Source organism: Gymnogyps californianus, chromosome 1 (assembly GCF_018139145.2).
Source record: "Gymnogyps californianus isolate 813 chromosome 1, ASM1813914v2, whole genome shotgun sequence".
Classification (NCBI taxonomy): Eukaryota; Metazoa; Chordata; class Aves; order Accipitriformes; family Cathartidae; genus Gymnogyps; species Gymnogyps californianus.
In genome coordinates, this window is record NC_059471.1 from 168,740,278 (window position 1) to 168,757,738 (window position 17,461).

At 39.1% G+C, this 17,461-nt stretch overlaps 1 protein-coding gene across 2 annotated transcripts in view; it reads left to right on the forward strand.

Annotated features, from left to right (window-relative positions):
- Positions 1-17,461, forward strand: part of EEA1 (early endosome antigen 1) — a 78,795-nt gene that overhangs the window by 18,186 nt on the left and 43,148 nt on the right. For both annotated transcript variants that reach the window (XM_050908909.1, XM_050908992.1), the window contains 7 exons: positions 4,702-4,829; positions 8,726-8,780; positions 8,908-8,973; positions 9,811-9,850; positions 10,705-10,812; positions 10,899-11,020; positions 12,693-12,848. In XM_050908909.1, the coding sequence (XP_050764866.1) occupies positions 4,702-4,829; positions 8,726-8,780; positions 8,908-8,973; positions 9,811-9,850; positions 10,705-10,812; positions 10,899-11,020; positions 12,693-12,848 (675 nt within the window). The remainder of the gene's footprint in view (positions 1-4,701; positions 4,830-8,725; positions 8,781-8,907; positions 8,974-9,810; positions 9,851-10,704; positions 10,813-10,898; positions 11,021-12,692; positions 12,849-17,461) is intronic.

Below are 17,461 nucleotides of genomic sequence, written 5' to 3' on the forward strand. Positions count from 1 at the left end.
GAGGCCAAAGTTCTTCCAACAGTTAATAGCCCTGTAAATTACATTGGTACAATAAAAATAAATACGGTAGTTCTTGTGGCGAGAGTTTCCTTCCAGTGTTGTTTTTAGCATCCTGGCGTACTTCCCGAAGAATACTGTATTAATGATTCGTACGAATATTAATGTTACCCGAAAGGAATCATTTACCTCGTATGCCTTTTAGGAGAGAGAGCACTGAGAAGCTTAACTTTATCATCAGGCCTGAAAGTAAATCTTAACTATTAGAGGGGAAAAACAGCTACAAACATTCTTCTACAGGCTTATTCATAAGTCTGCCTTGAGAAAGGCAGGTAAAGAAGCCTCACAGAGTCCGAGATCTTTGGTGAAATTTGGCATTATAACTCAAGCTGAGGCAAGATGCTTTCCTACAAAACTTCTGTGTAGCAATTTCTGTTCTGGTCCAAGTGAAACCAGTGTGCTTTGGCGTCTGTGCACCGAGGAAGGCCTGCCCCACCGTGAACAGCGTGGTGCTGTGGAGGTGCTGGGTGCTAGGCCTGGCTCACAGGTGTCCACCTGACAGAGAAGCATTTTCCTTGAGATCAGAAAATTGGGATTTGAAGTTTAGCACCCCTCTTGTTCTCAGTGGAATGCCTTGACCGCTGGGCCAGGGACTATTTTGAGCTGTAAATTGTGTGCTGACTCCTGGTGACTTGTTTGTGCATGTATATGGGGTTTTGGTTCGGACTCCCTTTTTTTTTTTAGCGTTCTTGCTCTGTCTTGCTTCAGCAATTTTGTGGTGATCTTAAGAACTCTTTCCTGATAAAAATTTGTGCATGTGGTGGTTGTGGTTTTATTTTTATTTTCCGTTAACTGATAGGCGTCTGCAAAAAGCTTTGGATTCAATAAATTGTCATTTCCTGGTGGAAGGATTCTGTATTTATAAAAACAAGACCCCACTAATCATCTTCTAACTTCTTTTGGGCTCTTTTCTCCCTGTGTAAAGCGAAAGATAAAGCCCGATTAGAAACATCAATTAGGGAGTTATGACTTACGATGCAGTGCTGCAGGGGCTGTAAGTGATGTCTTTGCTTTTATTAAATGAAGAATATGAATTGCCTTTCACTTCTCTGTGGCTGTGCTTTATGCAGAGTAACTCCTAAATGCATTTTAAAATGAAACCTACCAAGTGTCTCTTGGCAAATACAGCCTTTTGAAAAGTATAACTGTGCATGTTTTATGTGGTAGCTTCCTTCTTCAAATACAAGAACGTTGCGCTCATACTTGCTGCTTCTGTAAAGGAGTCTGTTAGTTAAGGGAGCCAAGTGCAGACTTACTGGAAGGGACATCTCAGCTCCCCCAAGTTGCAGTGACCAGTGTTACATCTCATGGTTGTAACTGCGCAATCTCCTCTTTATCCAGGGCAGGCATGGTCCCAATATACGAATATCTTGCACTTGATATAAACTCTTGCAAACTAACAAAATTGCTTACAAGATTTAAGCATCTCAGACCATCAGGTTTCTTCCCCTCTTCCTTCTTCTCACACATTTGTCTTTAGATTAGTAGAATACAGTTTTGCATATATTTTCAAAATTCATCTCGAGAGATAATTTTATGACTGTATTTAAAATTTTTTTAAAAAAGGAGCTAAAGCGAGAGACCCACCAACCCAAGTCCCTGAACAAGATTGTCACCTGGGGCTAATAGTTGTGGCCTAGGAAACCTTTACACTTCTGTCTGTTACTGTCTGGTACCCAGGAAGATCGTGATGATTCTGATTTTCTTACTCTAAAGAGAACTGAATTAACGCTGCTGACATCAGAGTTGACATCAGAATATTATCAGCCTGCGAGACGCAGCTGGGTCCTGGGTTTGTGCAGTTCAAGGCTCTGATGTGCGAGTGGTGGTGCCTGCAGCTGTAGGAGCTGGGGTTCCTGCTCACCCCAGCTCTGCACAGGAAGGATGACATTTTCCGTGGCAAGGATGCCCCGTTGCAGAAGGGTGACATCTTACTCTGTTAGAGCTTGCGTGTCAGACCTCTAGGAAACGCTGCATTAGAGTAAGGGTGCGTGTGAGAGCTGTAACCCAGCACTGAGTCCAACAGCGCCAGGTCCCCCAAAAGCGAGACCAGCCATGGTTACGGCAGTGCTGGTGGAGAGGCTGGGGCTGGTGGGTGATGCACTCTTTATCTCTGCCTGTGTGAGAGGAAGGGGGTTTCTACCATAAAGAGCAGGTTTTGTCCATGCTTCCCCCCTCTGCTGGTGATAGCACGCCTGCCTCCCCAGAGCTCCCATCCACTCCGCGGGCTCTCAGCTGCAGCACGTTCCCTTGGCTCGGCAGCTTTGCTCTGCCTCTGGCCCCTCGTCCTTGCAGCCACTGCCTTCAGACCTGCCTGCCTGCCTGCCTGCTTGGGAAATCTTGGGCTGGCTTTGCCTAATAATTGAGATGAATGATTGCTGTCCCCTTGGGCTAATTGCACATGTAATCTATTCTTTCCTCTTCTCCAGGGCTCCTCTTTCCACAGAATAAAACCCAACCACAAAAAAACCACAAAAAAATAAGCAAAGAAACAGATTTGCTGTTTAAATGGAAAGAAATAAAGAGCAAAAGGAAGGAGAGGCCAGAGCAGTTTTCTACACTCGTTCTCTCTAGATGCACTTACTGGTGCTACGAGAAACATTTGCTTTTCTCTGTGAACAGCAGACCTTCCCACCACTGGGAAACTAAACACAACGCTGAGAACTGCTTGGTAGCATTTCATCCCAAAAGGATGCTGTTGCACTGTCATTGTATGAGACTGACTACTTTCACCTACTAGGAAAAATAAATCCCTTGCTTTTTGACCGCTCCTATAGTTCATTGCCATTGCTATTTGCCAGGAATTTCCCTCTGGTTCTTTTGCTCAGAGTGACTGTCCCTGCCATCATATAATTATATGCTAATTGTATCAGATAAACATTACTGGGAACCTAGTAGTTTAACCAATTTTCTGTACCCATTTTGGCATGTATGCATACATATGAGTTAACTTGGTTTAATCTGGAGTGAAACTGTGCTGATCAATTCTGGAAATAAATAAATGGTTGTTTAGGGTGAATGCCCGTTGTCTGCTTAGGAAGGAGTATACTCTTTTGTTTGATCTAGTTGTGCCAAAATTAGTCTTCAATATGATATGTGGTGGGTTTGACAAGCAACTGTATTTAGTTATTTATTTCTGAAACACCAAACAAGTAATAGCAGTTACGCAGTCCCTATTCAGTGCTCTGGAGCTCCGGCCGTGTTTGAGTAGCTGAATGTGATGGTTCTCCTGGGTTAAATCCGTGTAAGTGTTTGGTTGTTGAATTCTTAGTGACTAGTGAAACAAAATACTGTGAATGTCAAGTTAGAAAATGAGTGCTATTGTGGTTATCAACATACACATTCAGTATGTTATTTTGTGCTAATATTTAAAGTTTTGTGGCTTGTCTTGTAACATCCAAACACAAAGTTAAGAGAAGAAAAGGAGTGTCAAAACTCTTCATATGTCCTTTAGAAATTGTACAGAAGCATATGTTAAGTGAAGTGTGATAATCCCACAGGAGTACTCTCATCTTGGATACTGGAGAACCTTGGTTTAGTGTTGGAGTGCACTACAATTTGTACTGGCATAAGGGACTTAAGGGTAACATGTAAATATCCAAAAGCATATTTGAAATGAATTTAAGAAACAAGGGGCCGTAATCTCACTTACACGAGGTCCTCTCTGTACAGCTTGGAATTACAGGGAGCCTTTAACGTGATACTAAATTGTTTCCTCTCACTCTGAAATGTCTCTGTTTTGCCACCATGGTGCTTATGGGCTGTAGCGTAAATGGGAATTGGGCTTGGAGTTAGCATGATAACTAAATGAGTGAAGAACCAATATAAAGTCCAGCACTTAAAAGCAGGTGTTATAGGTTGCTAGAGAAAATGAGATGGATGGTACCTCTGATAAATGGCAGTTTGGACACTCCATAAACGTTTAGTGGTACATAATATTTACTGTTTTCATTTGTCTGTGGGCTAATGGGTAGAATGAGGGCATCGCTCTGCTAAATTTTCACTCTGGTAAGCTTGCAGTAAATATGCTGGAATGAAAATGGATGATTTCTGATTCTTTAGGCTGTAGAGATCTGATTTTCTTGAGGTAGTGTTTCTCTGAATTGCATTTACTGATTAATTATATGCAAGGTAAAAAGTAGTTCTTAATCCTCTGGCCCATATTAAAATCAGTAGCCTAAATATGGTGGTAATAGGTGTATGAATAGCTGTGCTTTAGAGTGGGTTTTTGTATCTCCTTTTGTTAAGACCAAACTTCAAACCCTACCTCCTCTTTCGAAGAAGAATCTGATTTTATGAAAAGTTGTATGGAAAATTCTTTTCTTGAGGGGGAAGAAATTGCAGAGCAGTTCTTCTGAAATGACTTCTTATTTTTCTAAACAAAAGTTTTGTTGCTAGTATGTAATGCTGTTGGGGAAAAAACACACTGAATAATGGAATATGACTTTTGTAGGCATTTTCTAACTTTTTAATTGCCAAAACTGTCATCAGAGCATGAAATAATTAGTATGAATCTTAACAATTGTATTTGCTACCTTTTAGATGCGCAAACAAAATATGGAATTCTGTGTAAAAATAAGACGGAAAAAAATAAAATTTTACTTCTCACCTCTTTTTTTTTTTTTCTTTTCCTTTTTATAATAGGGCTTTATTTGTCCTCTCTGTATGAAGTCTCATGGATCAGCTGAGGAGCTGTTCAAGCACTATGAAGCAGTTCATAATTCTGGCATTGATTCAACTCATGGAGGGGAAGGTCATCTGTCACCGGAAAGGTGCAACAGTACTCATTTGTGCATACGCTTTTGTGTCAGTGTTGAGCTGCTTCTAATTACACTGAAGGCTGTATTAATTTGAACACTTAATTATGTAGTGCAGTATTTAAATGTTCATGCTCCATTTCCAACTAGAATTAAAAAGCAGCTTGAAACTTACATTGGCTGATATTGATCTGACAATAAATGAAAATCAGATACACATGTTTATATTGTTAATTAAGTCACCTGTTTCTCATGCAGCTGACAATGCAATATTACAGACTGGAATGGTTTTTAGGAGTGTGGCAGAAAAAATACAGATTCCTCCTAATTTCCGGCATAGAGCTGAAATTTCATCTTTTGAGGGTGGGGGAGAACAACCCTGAAGACAGAGAAGAAACCTGATTTTGTCCCTGGGTAGTTAGGTACTTACTGGGTAATTATAACATCAGTATTTGCCTAAATGGGTTCCCATATTACCTAGTTATTTGCAAATCTGAGAAGTTTCTGTCTGTGTCACTAATTCTTCAGTGTTCCAGAAACTCCATGCTGATGTTCAGAAATCTTCTCTAATTTATTTTATTTAACTGTTTGGTCAAAACTCTATTGTTAAATATATTCCTAGGAAACATATCAAATTTGTTTTATTTTTGAGAGCAGTGGTATGTAGCAGGAACTGATAATGTGAAACTTTCTTTAGAAAAGTTTAACTAAGTAAGTAGTCTGCCTGTGTTAGTTTGTGAAGCTTTTTCTTAGGGGTAAAATTTACGTAGGTTTCCTGTTGCTTCCTGTTAGTTCTTTTTCTGTTCAGTGTTTATTTTGGACTGTTGTAAATGACAGTCCACGCTGCTGTTTTGTCGCACTCCCCCAAACTCCCTTGGTTTGTACACAGCAGTGTCAGAGTGAGCAGCTGCCTGTGGCCTCATTCAGCAAACAAGAGGTACACACTGCACGACCCCACGGGTGGTCACCTGCTAACGGAGCTGGCTTCAGCCGATGCTGGGAAGTAAATTGTTCAAATGTTTTGTCTCTAGTAGAAATGTGACCCAAAATGATAAATAATTACATTGAAAGAAATACATATATTTATGTAACTAAATCAAGAGAGGGTGGTTCTTCAGTGACAAGAGAGTGTGGAAGGCAACATATTGCAGTTGTTATCTGAATGAAGATCCGTATCTCCCCACTATTGTGCAGAGCTGGCAAGCCAGTAAGAGCCAGCATTAGCAGAGGTCTTGTCTTCATGCACGGACGAGCCCTTCCTTGTGGACAGCTGCCTTCTCTCCCAGCTGCTGCAACAAAAGAAATCAAAATTAGGGCTTTATGTAGGAGAAAGTGGTAGGGTACTTGTGGAGTTATATTGGGTTTCCTATGTGCACATTTATTCAAGAATGAGTATTTCTTCTCTGTCTGATTTAAGCCTTTTCGGAGTGATATTCTACTAAGAGTATCATTTCAGGTCTAAGTTATAATAGTATTCACATGGGGGAATTATTGGTCGTAACTTTATTGTTTATATAGTTTATGAAATGTTTATTTTTATGCCTGCAAGTTTCCAATGTCAACCAGATGTTGGCTGGTGAATTTTTTTTTTTCCTGGCTCTTGACAGTTTAAGGACAAGTGGTTTTGTTTTCTCTCATATAATTGAAAAAGTGGACAAGGTCAGAGAGTTTGGATGGAGTGAGGGGAGTCTGATGAGAGCTGTTGTGTAACACATGAGCTATTTCTTCCTATTAGTGTGACATTCTTTAATGTTTCTCAGTTGCATGCTTGCCTGAGAACTCTCATTCAACATAAACATGTTTTTCCAAGGCTTGGAATACTGTATTAAAGAAATATTGCAGCCTGCAGCAGGGAGCCACTCTGTTAGCCACCTAGGAGTGAAGCTTACATGTAATTCATAGGACCAAGATTGGCAGGTGAAGTTCCTTATTTAGTTGATAGAGAAAGCTAGGCAATATGAATTACATTTTGTCCTCTTCCTCCCACCCCCCAATAAACTACCATGATTAAGTGCCAAGGGTAAATCATGTAACTCTCACCAGTGCGATTCAGCGAGGCCATTGGTACTCGGTGCTAGGATGAAGGCACTGGCATTACAGGTGGGGAATGGAGCGGAGCATAAGGAAAAGGTAGTAAGGATTTGCCAGATGGTGAGGCTGAAATGTGCTGAGAAGAGGAAGGGATTGTAGCAGCCCTAGCAGAAAGGGAGATTTGGTGAGGATTTGGATGGCAGTAAGAAAAACAAAATTACAGTGTCTACAGTGATCCCTTACACTTTTTTCCCCCCATTCATTTTCCACTGGTCAGTTAAACTGAATTTAGGTTTCATCTTAAAACTGTCAAGCAAAACTGCATTGGGAATATCGAGGCAAGTACTGTAGAAGGGTCCTTACATTACAAACTCTCTCTCTTCTTCTCCTCCCCTCCTCCTTCCCCTCTACTACAAACTATTTTTAGACAGCTTTTATCTGCTACGAAGACCAGAGCATCTTAAATGCTTTAGTATTGCAGATCTGGTATATGTTCAGCCGAACTTCAATATAGTTAACTGTTTCACCTGCCTGGGATTTCGTTTATAATCTTAGGTGTGAATATTAGCTGATTTACTTATACTGGTGAGAGAGCTACTCCCTCTTCGCCACCCACAACCAATGTATGGGGTTTGGATTACAGCTACACCTGCCTCGGTAAACTTGTATTTGCAAACCTCCAGTGAATGTCTCACACAGGCAGAATAATGTGTAAATAGCAGAAAATCTTCTGAAAAAAATTAGCCTCCCAATATCCCCCTTTTTTTTTTGCCATTAAAATTGGTCCACCTTGGAGTTCTTGCTTCACTGGTTCAAGTGCATGTGTTTCACTTGCTTCTTGACGATCCTGACCTGATATACTACCAGTATACTAATGTAGATTGAATCTATTTCTTCCCAGTTTAGCTAAGGAATAGCTTGCTTTGGTCTTTTTTTTCCTCCCAAGTATGAGATAATTTAAAAGCACATCTGTGGAGGAGGGGATAAGGTAGCACAGCAGCAATAAAATTGTATGGTATGAAACTGAGAGAATTTGTTGGCATTGGCACCCACACACATACATTCTTTGTACTCCTCAGTGTTGCCACTGTACAATCAATAAGAAAGGGTATGTTTGGATTATTTTAATGACCTGTGTATTCTAGATTTGGAGTGACTATCTCAGTAATGCAACATTATCCTTGTATGTATAGTTGTGCAATTCTGTAAGGAGACCTGCGATTTAGAAGGGTGCTGTCTAAATCAATTAGTAACAGTTGTAGCCTTGGATCTTGTGTTCTTGCATGGCTGGAGGCTTGAGCATGAAATTTGAGAATTTAAAATCCCAAGGCTTTAAACATTCAGACCATTAAGTGAGTGTGTCGGTGGGGCATACCAAATTGCTGTGTGGATGAAAAATTATATAACTGCATATTTCAAAAGGAGTAAGATAGCATGCTGTCTCTTAGCAGTGTTCCTTTATGTGATATGGGAAGTGAAGGAGAATAAACCTGTCCTTTTCATAAAAAAGCGTGCAAAACAGTTAAATGTCCCAATGCACAGCTTTGCCATTCTGAACTCATGTAGTTGAGCTGATGCACCGATTTAGATTTACATTCTGTTTTCATGAGACTTTTTGCATATCTATTTCTTTACTTATCCAATTAATATGTTTAGCATTTTTCAAGTGATGTGCAAAGTGAACTAATAAGTATCTATTAGTCCAGTTTGTTCCAAATTTCAAAAAAACTAAAAATAACTCTTTATAATTATGTAAGTTATATTTATATAGTACACGGCTATCACTCCAGTTATTTAATACACATTATAACCTGTATGTACTTGACAAAATATAACCACTACGTATTCATTTTCTCCACTCCGTGGATATATTTATTCAGAGATGAAGTATCACTGCTCCGACAAGAAGTCCAAGACTTGCAAGCTTCGCTGAAGGTTGGAAATGTATTTTACTTGCACTTGGTTCTTTCTTTCAAATTACAAAGTATTTGACTGTCTTAAGCAACCAAATTTACAGTTCTCTCTCCCCCATCTCCTTTTTTTTTTTTTCTTCCCTCCCCAGGAGGAGAGGTGGTATTCAGAAGAGCTGAAGAAGGAACTAGAGAAATTGCAGGGGCAGCGGCAGCAAGTAATTGCTTTAAAATACTTGAAGCAGGTTTATCATCAGCATTGACATTGAAGATTAATACCTTTTTTGTAAGGCACGTGGCCTGATTTAGTTAGTTCCATAATTTGAATATTGACATGTTCTTGAAAACAAAGCTAGTTATCTCTCCACAATGTAACTGTATATTTAAATCTGAAGAACAAAGTCAGAATAGATAATGATTCTTGCATACCACTCACTGCAGGTTCAGTTCAGACATTTCCTTTTGTTGGGCTTATTCAGAACTCAGTTTATTAAAGAAAATAATTCGAATGTGGCGTTTCATCTGTTATGAGAAAGGGCGATGGGGTCTTTCTTGTAAGAACTTTTGGAGAACAGTAGCGTGATTTCACAGATGTCCAGAAGAACTGAACAAACAAGGCAAGGCAAATTGTAGTGTGTTGTGCCCTAAGGAAGCTCTTACTTCTTTTATTACTATGAGCTACTTAGATACTGGATTGTTAGAAACCTCAGAAATGGCTTTCTGACAGAATGCCGTCTCAGAATGTGTTTAATGATGTCTGTAACCTCTGTTTTTAAGGCAGATTTCAATATTGAGGAAAGGAAGGGGGAGGGGATTGTTACTGGAGTCTTGCAAGTCTGGAAGCCTGATAGTGTAGTGATACATGAAATGGAAAATCATCTTGGCCTTTTCCAGTCTTCCAGATATAACTGTTTGAAATCAGGTATTTTTATATTGCTGTGTGGTATTGGAGCACAGAGGTCTATTTCCTTGTCTTTTCCAAAAATGGGATGAACTTTGGAAGTAGTAGTTTTTATTCCTACTGTCTAATGATGCATTTATTCTGTTTTTTTAAGGATTCTAAGTCTGATGGATTGACAACGGCTACATCTACAGGTGGCTAACATTTTATTATATTAATTTCTGCACTGTTCTGGAATTTCTGAATTTTTTTTCGGTGTAGCTTTTAGGTTTATGAAAAAGCACTTCTGGTAAATTAAAGAGCTAGGAAGCTGGAATGGTACAATTACTGGGAAAAAAGTTCATTGTAAGTGCTTAAGATAGATAGCTCTTGATAGCTATAGTCTGGGGAAATGTTCCAGAGGCTCAGGGTTTGTAATTTCTAGAAGTGTGACAGGAGTTCTCCTGACTCTGAAAGCCGTTCTCATGAGTAGTTTTGAACATGTTTTTAATCATTTCATATGTTCAAGCATTCAGTACAAGTCTTTTGCTGAGAAAGACAGTGATTGTTGATATTTAAACTATAGCATTTGTCAGGGCTGGTTTTATTTAGTGTTTTTCTGTACTCATTGCTAGCAAAGAAAACAATGAATTTTTTGTTTGTTTTTTTGTTTTGCAGACCAATAATTTTTGCTCTGTGTTTTTCTCCGTGAGGCACTCATGGAATAAAATTTTCCTTATGTGTGCATAAAGTATCTGATCATGATTAAAGAGCTTTTAATTGCAGTTCGGGGCTCGGAATTCAGCAGCGTGTTGCAGTGATCTGAAGGGCTATTTGTGACCAGTGAATACCAATGTGTACTTAATCCTGCAGAGTACTCAACTAGTGACAGGTTCCAGCATCATGCTTGTAGATATTTAACTTCAGTAAAGTTGTTCACTTTGCTAAGCTAATTGGATGTTAAGTGAATTTGGATTACTTATTTACCTGCTGTGGTTCGTCATGGGTGTGAGTAACTGTATTGTCCTAGTTCTTCCAGAAAATAATACTGTTCTTTTTATGGAAATAGAATCATTAGAACGGCAACTAGAAGAGATCCAAATAGAAAATTTTAACATTAAGCAAATGAAAGACTTATTTGAGCAAAAAGCGGCACAACTGGCCACTGAAATTGTGGGTAAGTATATTAACATGAGGTCTGATTCTGTTCTCTACTTGTGCAACTTACACAAGTGATCATTTATTCAACTTCCTTCTTATTAGATCTTAAATCAAAGTATGATGAAGAAATCAGCCTTCGGGAAGGTGCAGAACAGAAAGTGACAAACCTGACACAAGAACTGCAGCAGGAGAGAAGTACAGTAGAAGACTTAAAGACAGAGCTGGTATTCACATCACACGAATGTTTTTGTTATTTTCAAGCCAAGGGGGGATATACTTAAATGCTTGCAAATGCAGTTTTAAAGCAGTCAAACTCTGTTGAACTTGGAGACATCTGCTTGTGGGCTGAAAACGTTCAGAACACCATTGTTTCTGATCTGTTTCACTGACCTACATTTTCAGTGTTTTTCAGTGAGGAAATGTATGTTGTTTCTGACATATATTAAAATTTACCCTACATTGTATTATAGTCTGCTTGTTTGATGCTCTACCCTTCAGGAATTTTGCAGGGTGTTACACATATAGATGTGCTGTGCAGGCCTGTACTTGGAGCGCGCCATTGCTGACTTCCCCAGCTGTCTTTAGATCACCCTTTTTCCATGAGGTGTTACGCTCTGACTGTCCCTGGACAGCTACATTCATAAGAAGTGCTCAGAGAGGTGTTTTGTGACGTGGTGGCTGAAAGGCTGGTGGCTGTCAGCACCATGCCTATGTTAATAATGTCCCTCTTGCGCTTGTCTGATAATACCAATGTGTGTGTATTCCAGGATTTTGGCTCCTGGTGACTTTTATATACAGCCATGGCTCCAGGGAGCAGTCCCAATGACTCAGCAGTTGTGCCACTTCTAAAGCAGTAGTGAAGGGGACTTCCTAGTTTCTCCCACTCAACCACTGCTTAGACTCTGGAGGAAAGTAGGACTTGTTTATCCCCCTTCTTCCCTGTAGTCGGCTGCGCTGAAAGGCTCATGAGTCCCTCTTGGGCCCTGCCTAGCCACTGGACTATCCATTCCTCTCTGTTTAGTGGTTTCTTGTCTTCCTTTCTCCTGCATTCTTACCCTTTTCCTGTACCTTTTCTCTTCTGGATGCCAGCACTCCTTTTCTCTGCTTTCTTTGGTGCCCACTATTGCATTCCCTCTCCCTTCCCTCCGTAGCTTTTCATTTTGAGGGATGTTACGGTGCTTTAGATGTAATTACCAACAGATTTTACCTATGCGTCTGATATGAGGCATGTCTGACGGTACCTTCAAGACATTTCCTTCAGCTGCCCTTTTTTTGTCTGTTCTTGTGGTTTTCTGAAATAGTTCTTGAAGACAGAGGCAGTGTCCTTATTAAAGTCTGTGTAGCGCTGGATTGTTATGTGTCTCAGCCCTGAGATGGGCTTGTGAGTATTACAGCAGCAAAGTATATACGGTAATCCGTTCTGTAGAGTAGTGGAGTCAATACAGCCTACTTCTCAGAGAATTGTGACTTCAGATAAATTTCTTGCATGGATTCCCTGTCACTTCAGTGTTTTCTCCCAGGGAAGGTCTCTCTCCTGTACCTAGCCATCTACCTACATAAAAATTAAAGACATTTAATCTTTGAGACCTTTTCCCATTTGTGAGATTTGGTTGAAATCAATCAACAAGTTCAAAGTTTAGCAGGCAAGAACTGACAGCCAGCCATTAAATCCTGTTTCCTTTGGGAATAATAAGTACTTTGCTGTGGTTTTGGTTTTTTTGGGGTTTTTCATTCTCTCTCTCTTTTTTTTTTTTTTTTTTTTTTTGCACAGCTGTAATACTGTATATGTCACCTTGTCTATAAATTGATGATTTGAAAGACTTTTAGAGATGACATTGACACTGGAAGCATGTCTGCCAACAGTGTATTGCTCACTGCTGCTCTTCTACTTTTCAGCTGCAAAGGCCTGGTGTGGAAGATGTGGCTGTCCTGAAAAAGGAGCTGGTCCAAGTTCAGACGCTGATGGACAAAATGACGCTGGAACGTGAGAGAGAATCTGAAAAGCTGAAAGATGAGTGCAAGCACTTGCAGGCAGAGCAGGCTAACTCGGAGGTAATAATCATACCTAAAGATGTGTGTGCTAGCTTTGCCATGATTTTCAGATGAAAATGGAAAATATGAATCATCATAATGAAAAAGACTCTTTCTTAACTGAATCTTGTAACTTACCTAACAGACATGTAATTTCTTCATTACAGTAAATTGCATAATTCTGTCAATAGTTGTCCTCCAAAAGCCCCTATGCCTTTTGTTGCAAAACCTTTTCTTGGCATAAAAAGTTATTACAGGAGCCCAATAGCAGAGGAAAAAACCTTCTGGCAGAGCTGTGCTCTTTCTAGTGGGAGAGAGAAATAGAGCAATACCTGTGTGATTCAAAGACTTGTTTCTCTTATTGAGCTACATGTAGATAAAAACAGTTGTTACTGAAAATGATGGTTTTGGTTAATGTTTGAGTTGATGTGCCTGAAAATGGATGCTAGAGGGGATGCTTAGCTTTAAAATACATAAAAAGAAATGATTAATACAAGGTAGATAAGAATTTCAGTATTCGTATAGGACGTATATAATTCTTGAACTTACACAAGATTTAAAAATCTCAATGGGTATTGTAAACTGGTTTTCATTTTTGTTTTTTCTAGTTTTTACTGTCAAATGGGAGGCCTTTTTACACCTACTCTTTATTGTAGGAATATTTTGTGTGTAAGGTGCAAATCTGTTCTGCACACATACTGCCCCCAATCCACTGCATAATGGCCTGCAAATATTGCCTGTTATCGACTAGAGCAGAAAGTGAGTGACTGCCAGGCCTCACCATGTCTTAAGGTCAAGATGTCAGGATGTCACCTGTAATCTGTTTCCAGGCAACACCACCTTAGTTTTCCTCTCTTTGTTGCTGCAATCTAAAGTATAAAATAAAATATATTGTTCTCATGTTAGTTGTTTTTTTATTTTGTTTTACATTTTTTCTCCATATTTTCCTGGATTTGAACTTTTAAAATTCATCTCATTTAAGAGAGACCTCACTGTCTACTTGAGTTGCAGAATATGCTGGTTTCTTCAGAAGTACTTTGTGAAGGCTTGCCCTGCTTTGACTGAGTCGGTGGAAGAAGTTTTAAATTGCTGATGGGAGATTTGAAAACATTTGTCCATTTTTGTTGTTCTTGCATATAGAATTGATGATAACTCTGTGTTTAAGGAAGCAAAGCTAACTGCCTCTCCCATAGCAAATATTCAGTTTTCTTGGTTTTGGTTCCTCTGCTTTTCCACCAGTGAACACTTCCACTTCCATACAAGATGGAGAAAAAGGGATGCAACAGCTCTGACTTGGATCTTTAAGAGGGAACCTTACTCCTCAAACTGTCTCAGATCACTCCTGGCTAAAGCGAGTTTGATGTTGTTTACCGTGACAGTGAGGGAAATCTCTGACCAAGATAATGGCAAGAAATCCTGATAAAAATACAGTATCACCAAAAAGGCTATTGTCTAGCATATAATTTATTCTACTGAGGAGTTGGTAAATCCATACCTGCAGAAGAATTCTCTTGCTGGGTGTTGTTGCACCTCACTGGTGGGTTGATTGGTATAGTTTTACTAGTGAATGACTTGGCAGTGTAACAGCCTTCACTGAAGACTGTCAGCTGTATTTGAGACCTTTTAATTTTGCCCTCCCTCTTTTCTATTGTCCCCCACCAATGCAGCAATGCCAGCAAAACTTGTCAACGCAGAGCTGTGGTCCCTAGTGAAGTGGGGTCCTTGCAGAATTCCCCAGCTTACATGAGGAAATGCCTAGGGTTTCTGTAGGACTCCTAGTATCCTCTGTCCATTTGAGATTTGTGGATGTGAAGGTTTTCTGACATCTTTTTATTCTGGGGTTTCATGTGCCCTAGATTTCAGAAGTGCAGTTTTAACTTTCTTCATTTGCACTGCAGAGCTTTAGAGAAGTGCTGCCCGGCATTATTCTAAACTCCTTAGGGCTTTCCCTCCTGCCTCACCCCCCAACAGATATGTTGAGCTCCAGGAATTGTACAAGGGTACAGTATTGTACTAAACATGAATCTACCATTGTTTTCAAGTTAAAATTATGTATGCCAAGAGCTTCATCAGACGTGAAAAAAGGAATATCACAGTTGGAGTTATGAATATAATGTGGTTATGTGGCCATGTAAGTTGCTGCATAATTGTAATTTGGTTTTAACTGTGAGATCCCACAACTATGCTGCAGAATTTAAATTTCGTTTCAAAGTACTGTCTCTGTTGTCTTTTGTGGTTTTAGATATTTGGTTTTCATGTGAAGATAAAATGACATAGTGACATGGGCGTAACGTAAAAATCTTTCATCTTAAAACATTCTCACAGAAGCATGAATTGCTTCTGTTTCCCCAAATTAGGTATGTTTAAGTTTTAACATAACTAGCCATTTTAAAATGTAGCTTTAAAGTGCAGCCTTTAACAGGAAAAAAGACAAGAAGGTTTTTTCAGTCCTCCTGGAAGTAGTGGCAGATCGGGGAGAAGGCTGCATGATGCCCCTAGCTGTTATGATGTGTTCATATAAGAAGTCTTAGGTGTATGGAAGGATTATAAACTACATTGCAGCAATTATAATAATATCAGATGTCTGTGTAGGATCATCAGTATGTAGGCTGAACCAGAGAAGACTGAGTTGCTGCGTGGCAGAACATGGTAAGCAGTGGCAGTCTGGTTCTTCTCAGAAGTGTTACTGTCTTCTCTGCTTAATTCCAACATATGGCAAGAATAGCCCAAGATGTGTTCAAAATAAAAGCTTTTCTGTCGATGTAAAGTGACAGATCAGACTTTTTAAAAAAATAAAAATTACTTAAAGTCATAGTGGTGAAAACTTTTCTACTTTTCTTTAAAAAACACAATTGTGAAAAGTGTTAGCCGTAAGAAAACAAGAAATGGAAGTCCTTCATTGGCAGAATGGGTACAGTTCTGGTCATAAAACTTTGGCCATGTTTCATCTCAGCTTTGCTCTTTAAAACCACCTCAAGGAGTGAAAGTGTAAAGTGATTCTTATGCCATCCTTGACTATTTTGCCAAGCTGGCTGAGGATACGTATATTAATATTGGTTTCCAAAGTGAGATGTCTTTAAAATAAGTTAAATTTATGGCGTGGGTGAAGAGAATAACAAAGATCTTCTTAACCCTATATGAGCATCTTCAAATGCTGCAGGAAAGGGACGTGAAGAATAGTATAGCTCTACAATTGTTGCCTAAATGTATTCATTGCTGTCCTTTCTTTTTTTGTTGTTGTTGTTGTTGTGTGTTTATGCCTTATTTCAGAGTTGCACCTGAAACTCTGGTGTCTAGATCTCTCAGATGAATGTTCATTTTGAGCTACTCCTTCCCTGTTTAGTTTTTCACTATAGTGACTCCTGCATAGCAAACACATTATGAAAACAGCTGCACTGCTGTGGAGCTAAGCATTTCTATGAATCTCTGCAGACTGGGATTTGTTTCAGTATCTGATAAATCTTCATAAAATACAGGGCCTAGGCTTGATTGTTAACTTGAGTGCCCACAGAATTAAACAAGATTAGTAGATTAAATTATGGGTAAATTTAATAAAGGCAGGGCTAGGTTTTTTCCCACTAAGCAAAGGCATTAAAAACACTAGAATATTTGAAAAAATATGTGAGGAAGTGTGTCTACTAACAGCTTTTGTGACTGCTTATTTCCATCTTTCATCCATCCATTTTATTTTTTCTGCTTTCTAACGGAGACACTTAAATTTGAGGTAAATTTTTTTGAAAGCTTTTTATTCTTGTAGTAGATTTCTATTGTATCAAGATAATTTCAAGAGGTTGTTAAATAGATATATTCCTGTTTGCTTATTGGTTCATTAATCATACAGACATATCAGCCAGACAATATCAGGAATGAATATTCATTCATGATATATTTCCACGTTAAGAATGAAATGTGGGATGGGCTTATTAAATTGTGAATGGGAGAAATGTATCTTTATGTATATAAATTACCATTCTAGTTTGAAAGGCTGCAGTGGTGTCCTTAGCAAGCTTCTGCACGTTTTCTGCATTACATTCTCTCAGTAGTGAAATATTCATACTCTGTTTTCTGAGAACATCCTGGAATGTTTGTCTGCCAAAGACAGATCCCAGGATGTGTTTTAGCTAACAGCTCTGTTACGAAACAGCCTTGTAAAGCACAGCATTACAGAAGGTCAGAATTAATAACTATATGTAGTCATATAATGTGTTCATATGTTCTCTTTGGTCTTCCTTTTTCTGTAGGAAGGTTGTAAATAGTATGTTTATTGTCTACTACTTCTGTTCTGCTTTAGTTCATTCTTGAATTCGGTATTTATACATTTGTGCTGAAATCTGTGGTTATGAGAACAATAGGAAAGAAAACTTCTTTAAAAAGGTCACTGTTATATAGTGTATTCAAAGTGAGTGCATTCATACACAGCATGCTTTAGGGCAGCCATTGTTACCCGTCTAAAGTGCTTTTCTTGTTTGCTTCCATTACTGTATTCAAATACTGTGCAGTCATTGATATATTCTGTTTTGTACCAATCCTGTTTAATGGGGTAGTATTGTTCCCCTGATTATGCTGACCTGCAGGGTTGATGTGTCCAAAAGTCACACACCGAGTTGCATCAGATGCCAGATTCGCTTCTAGTG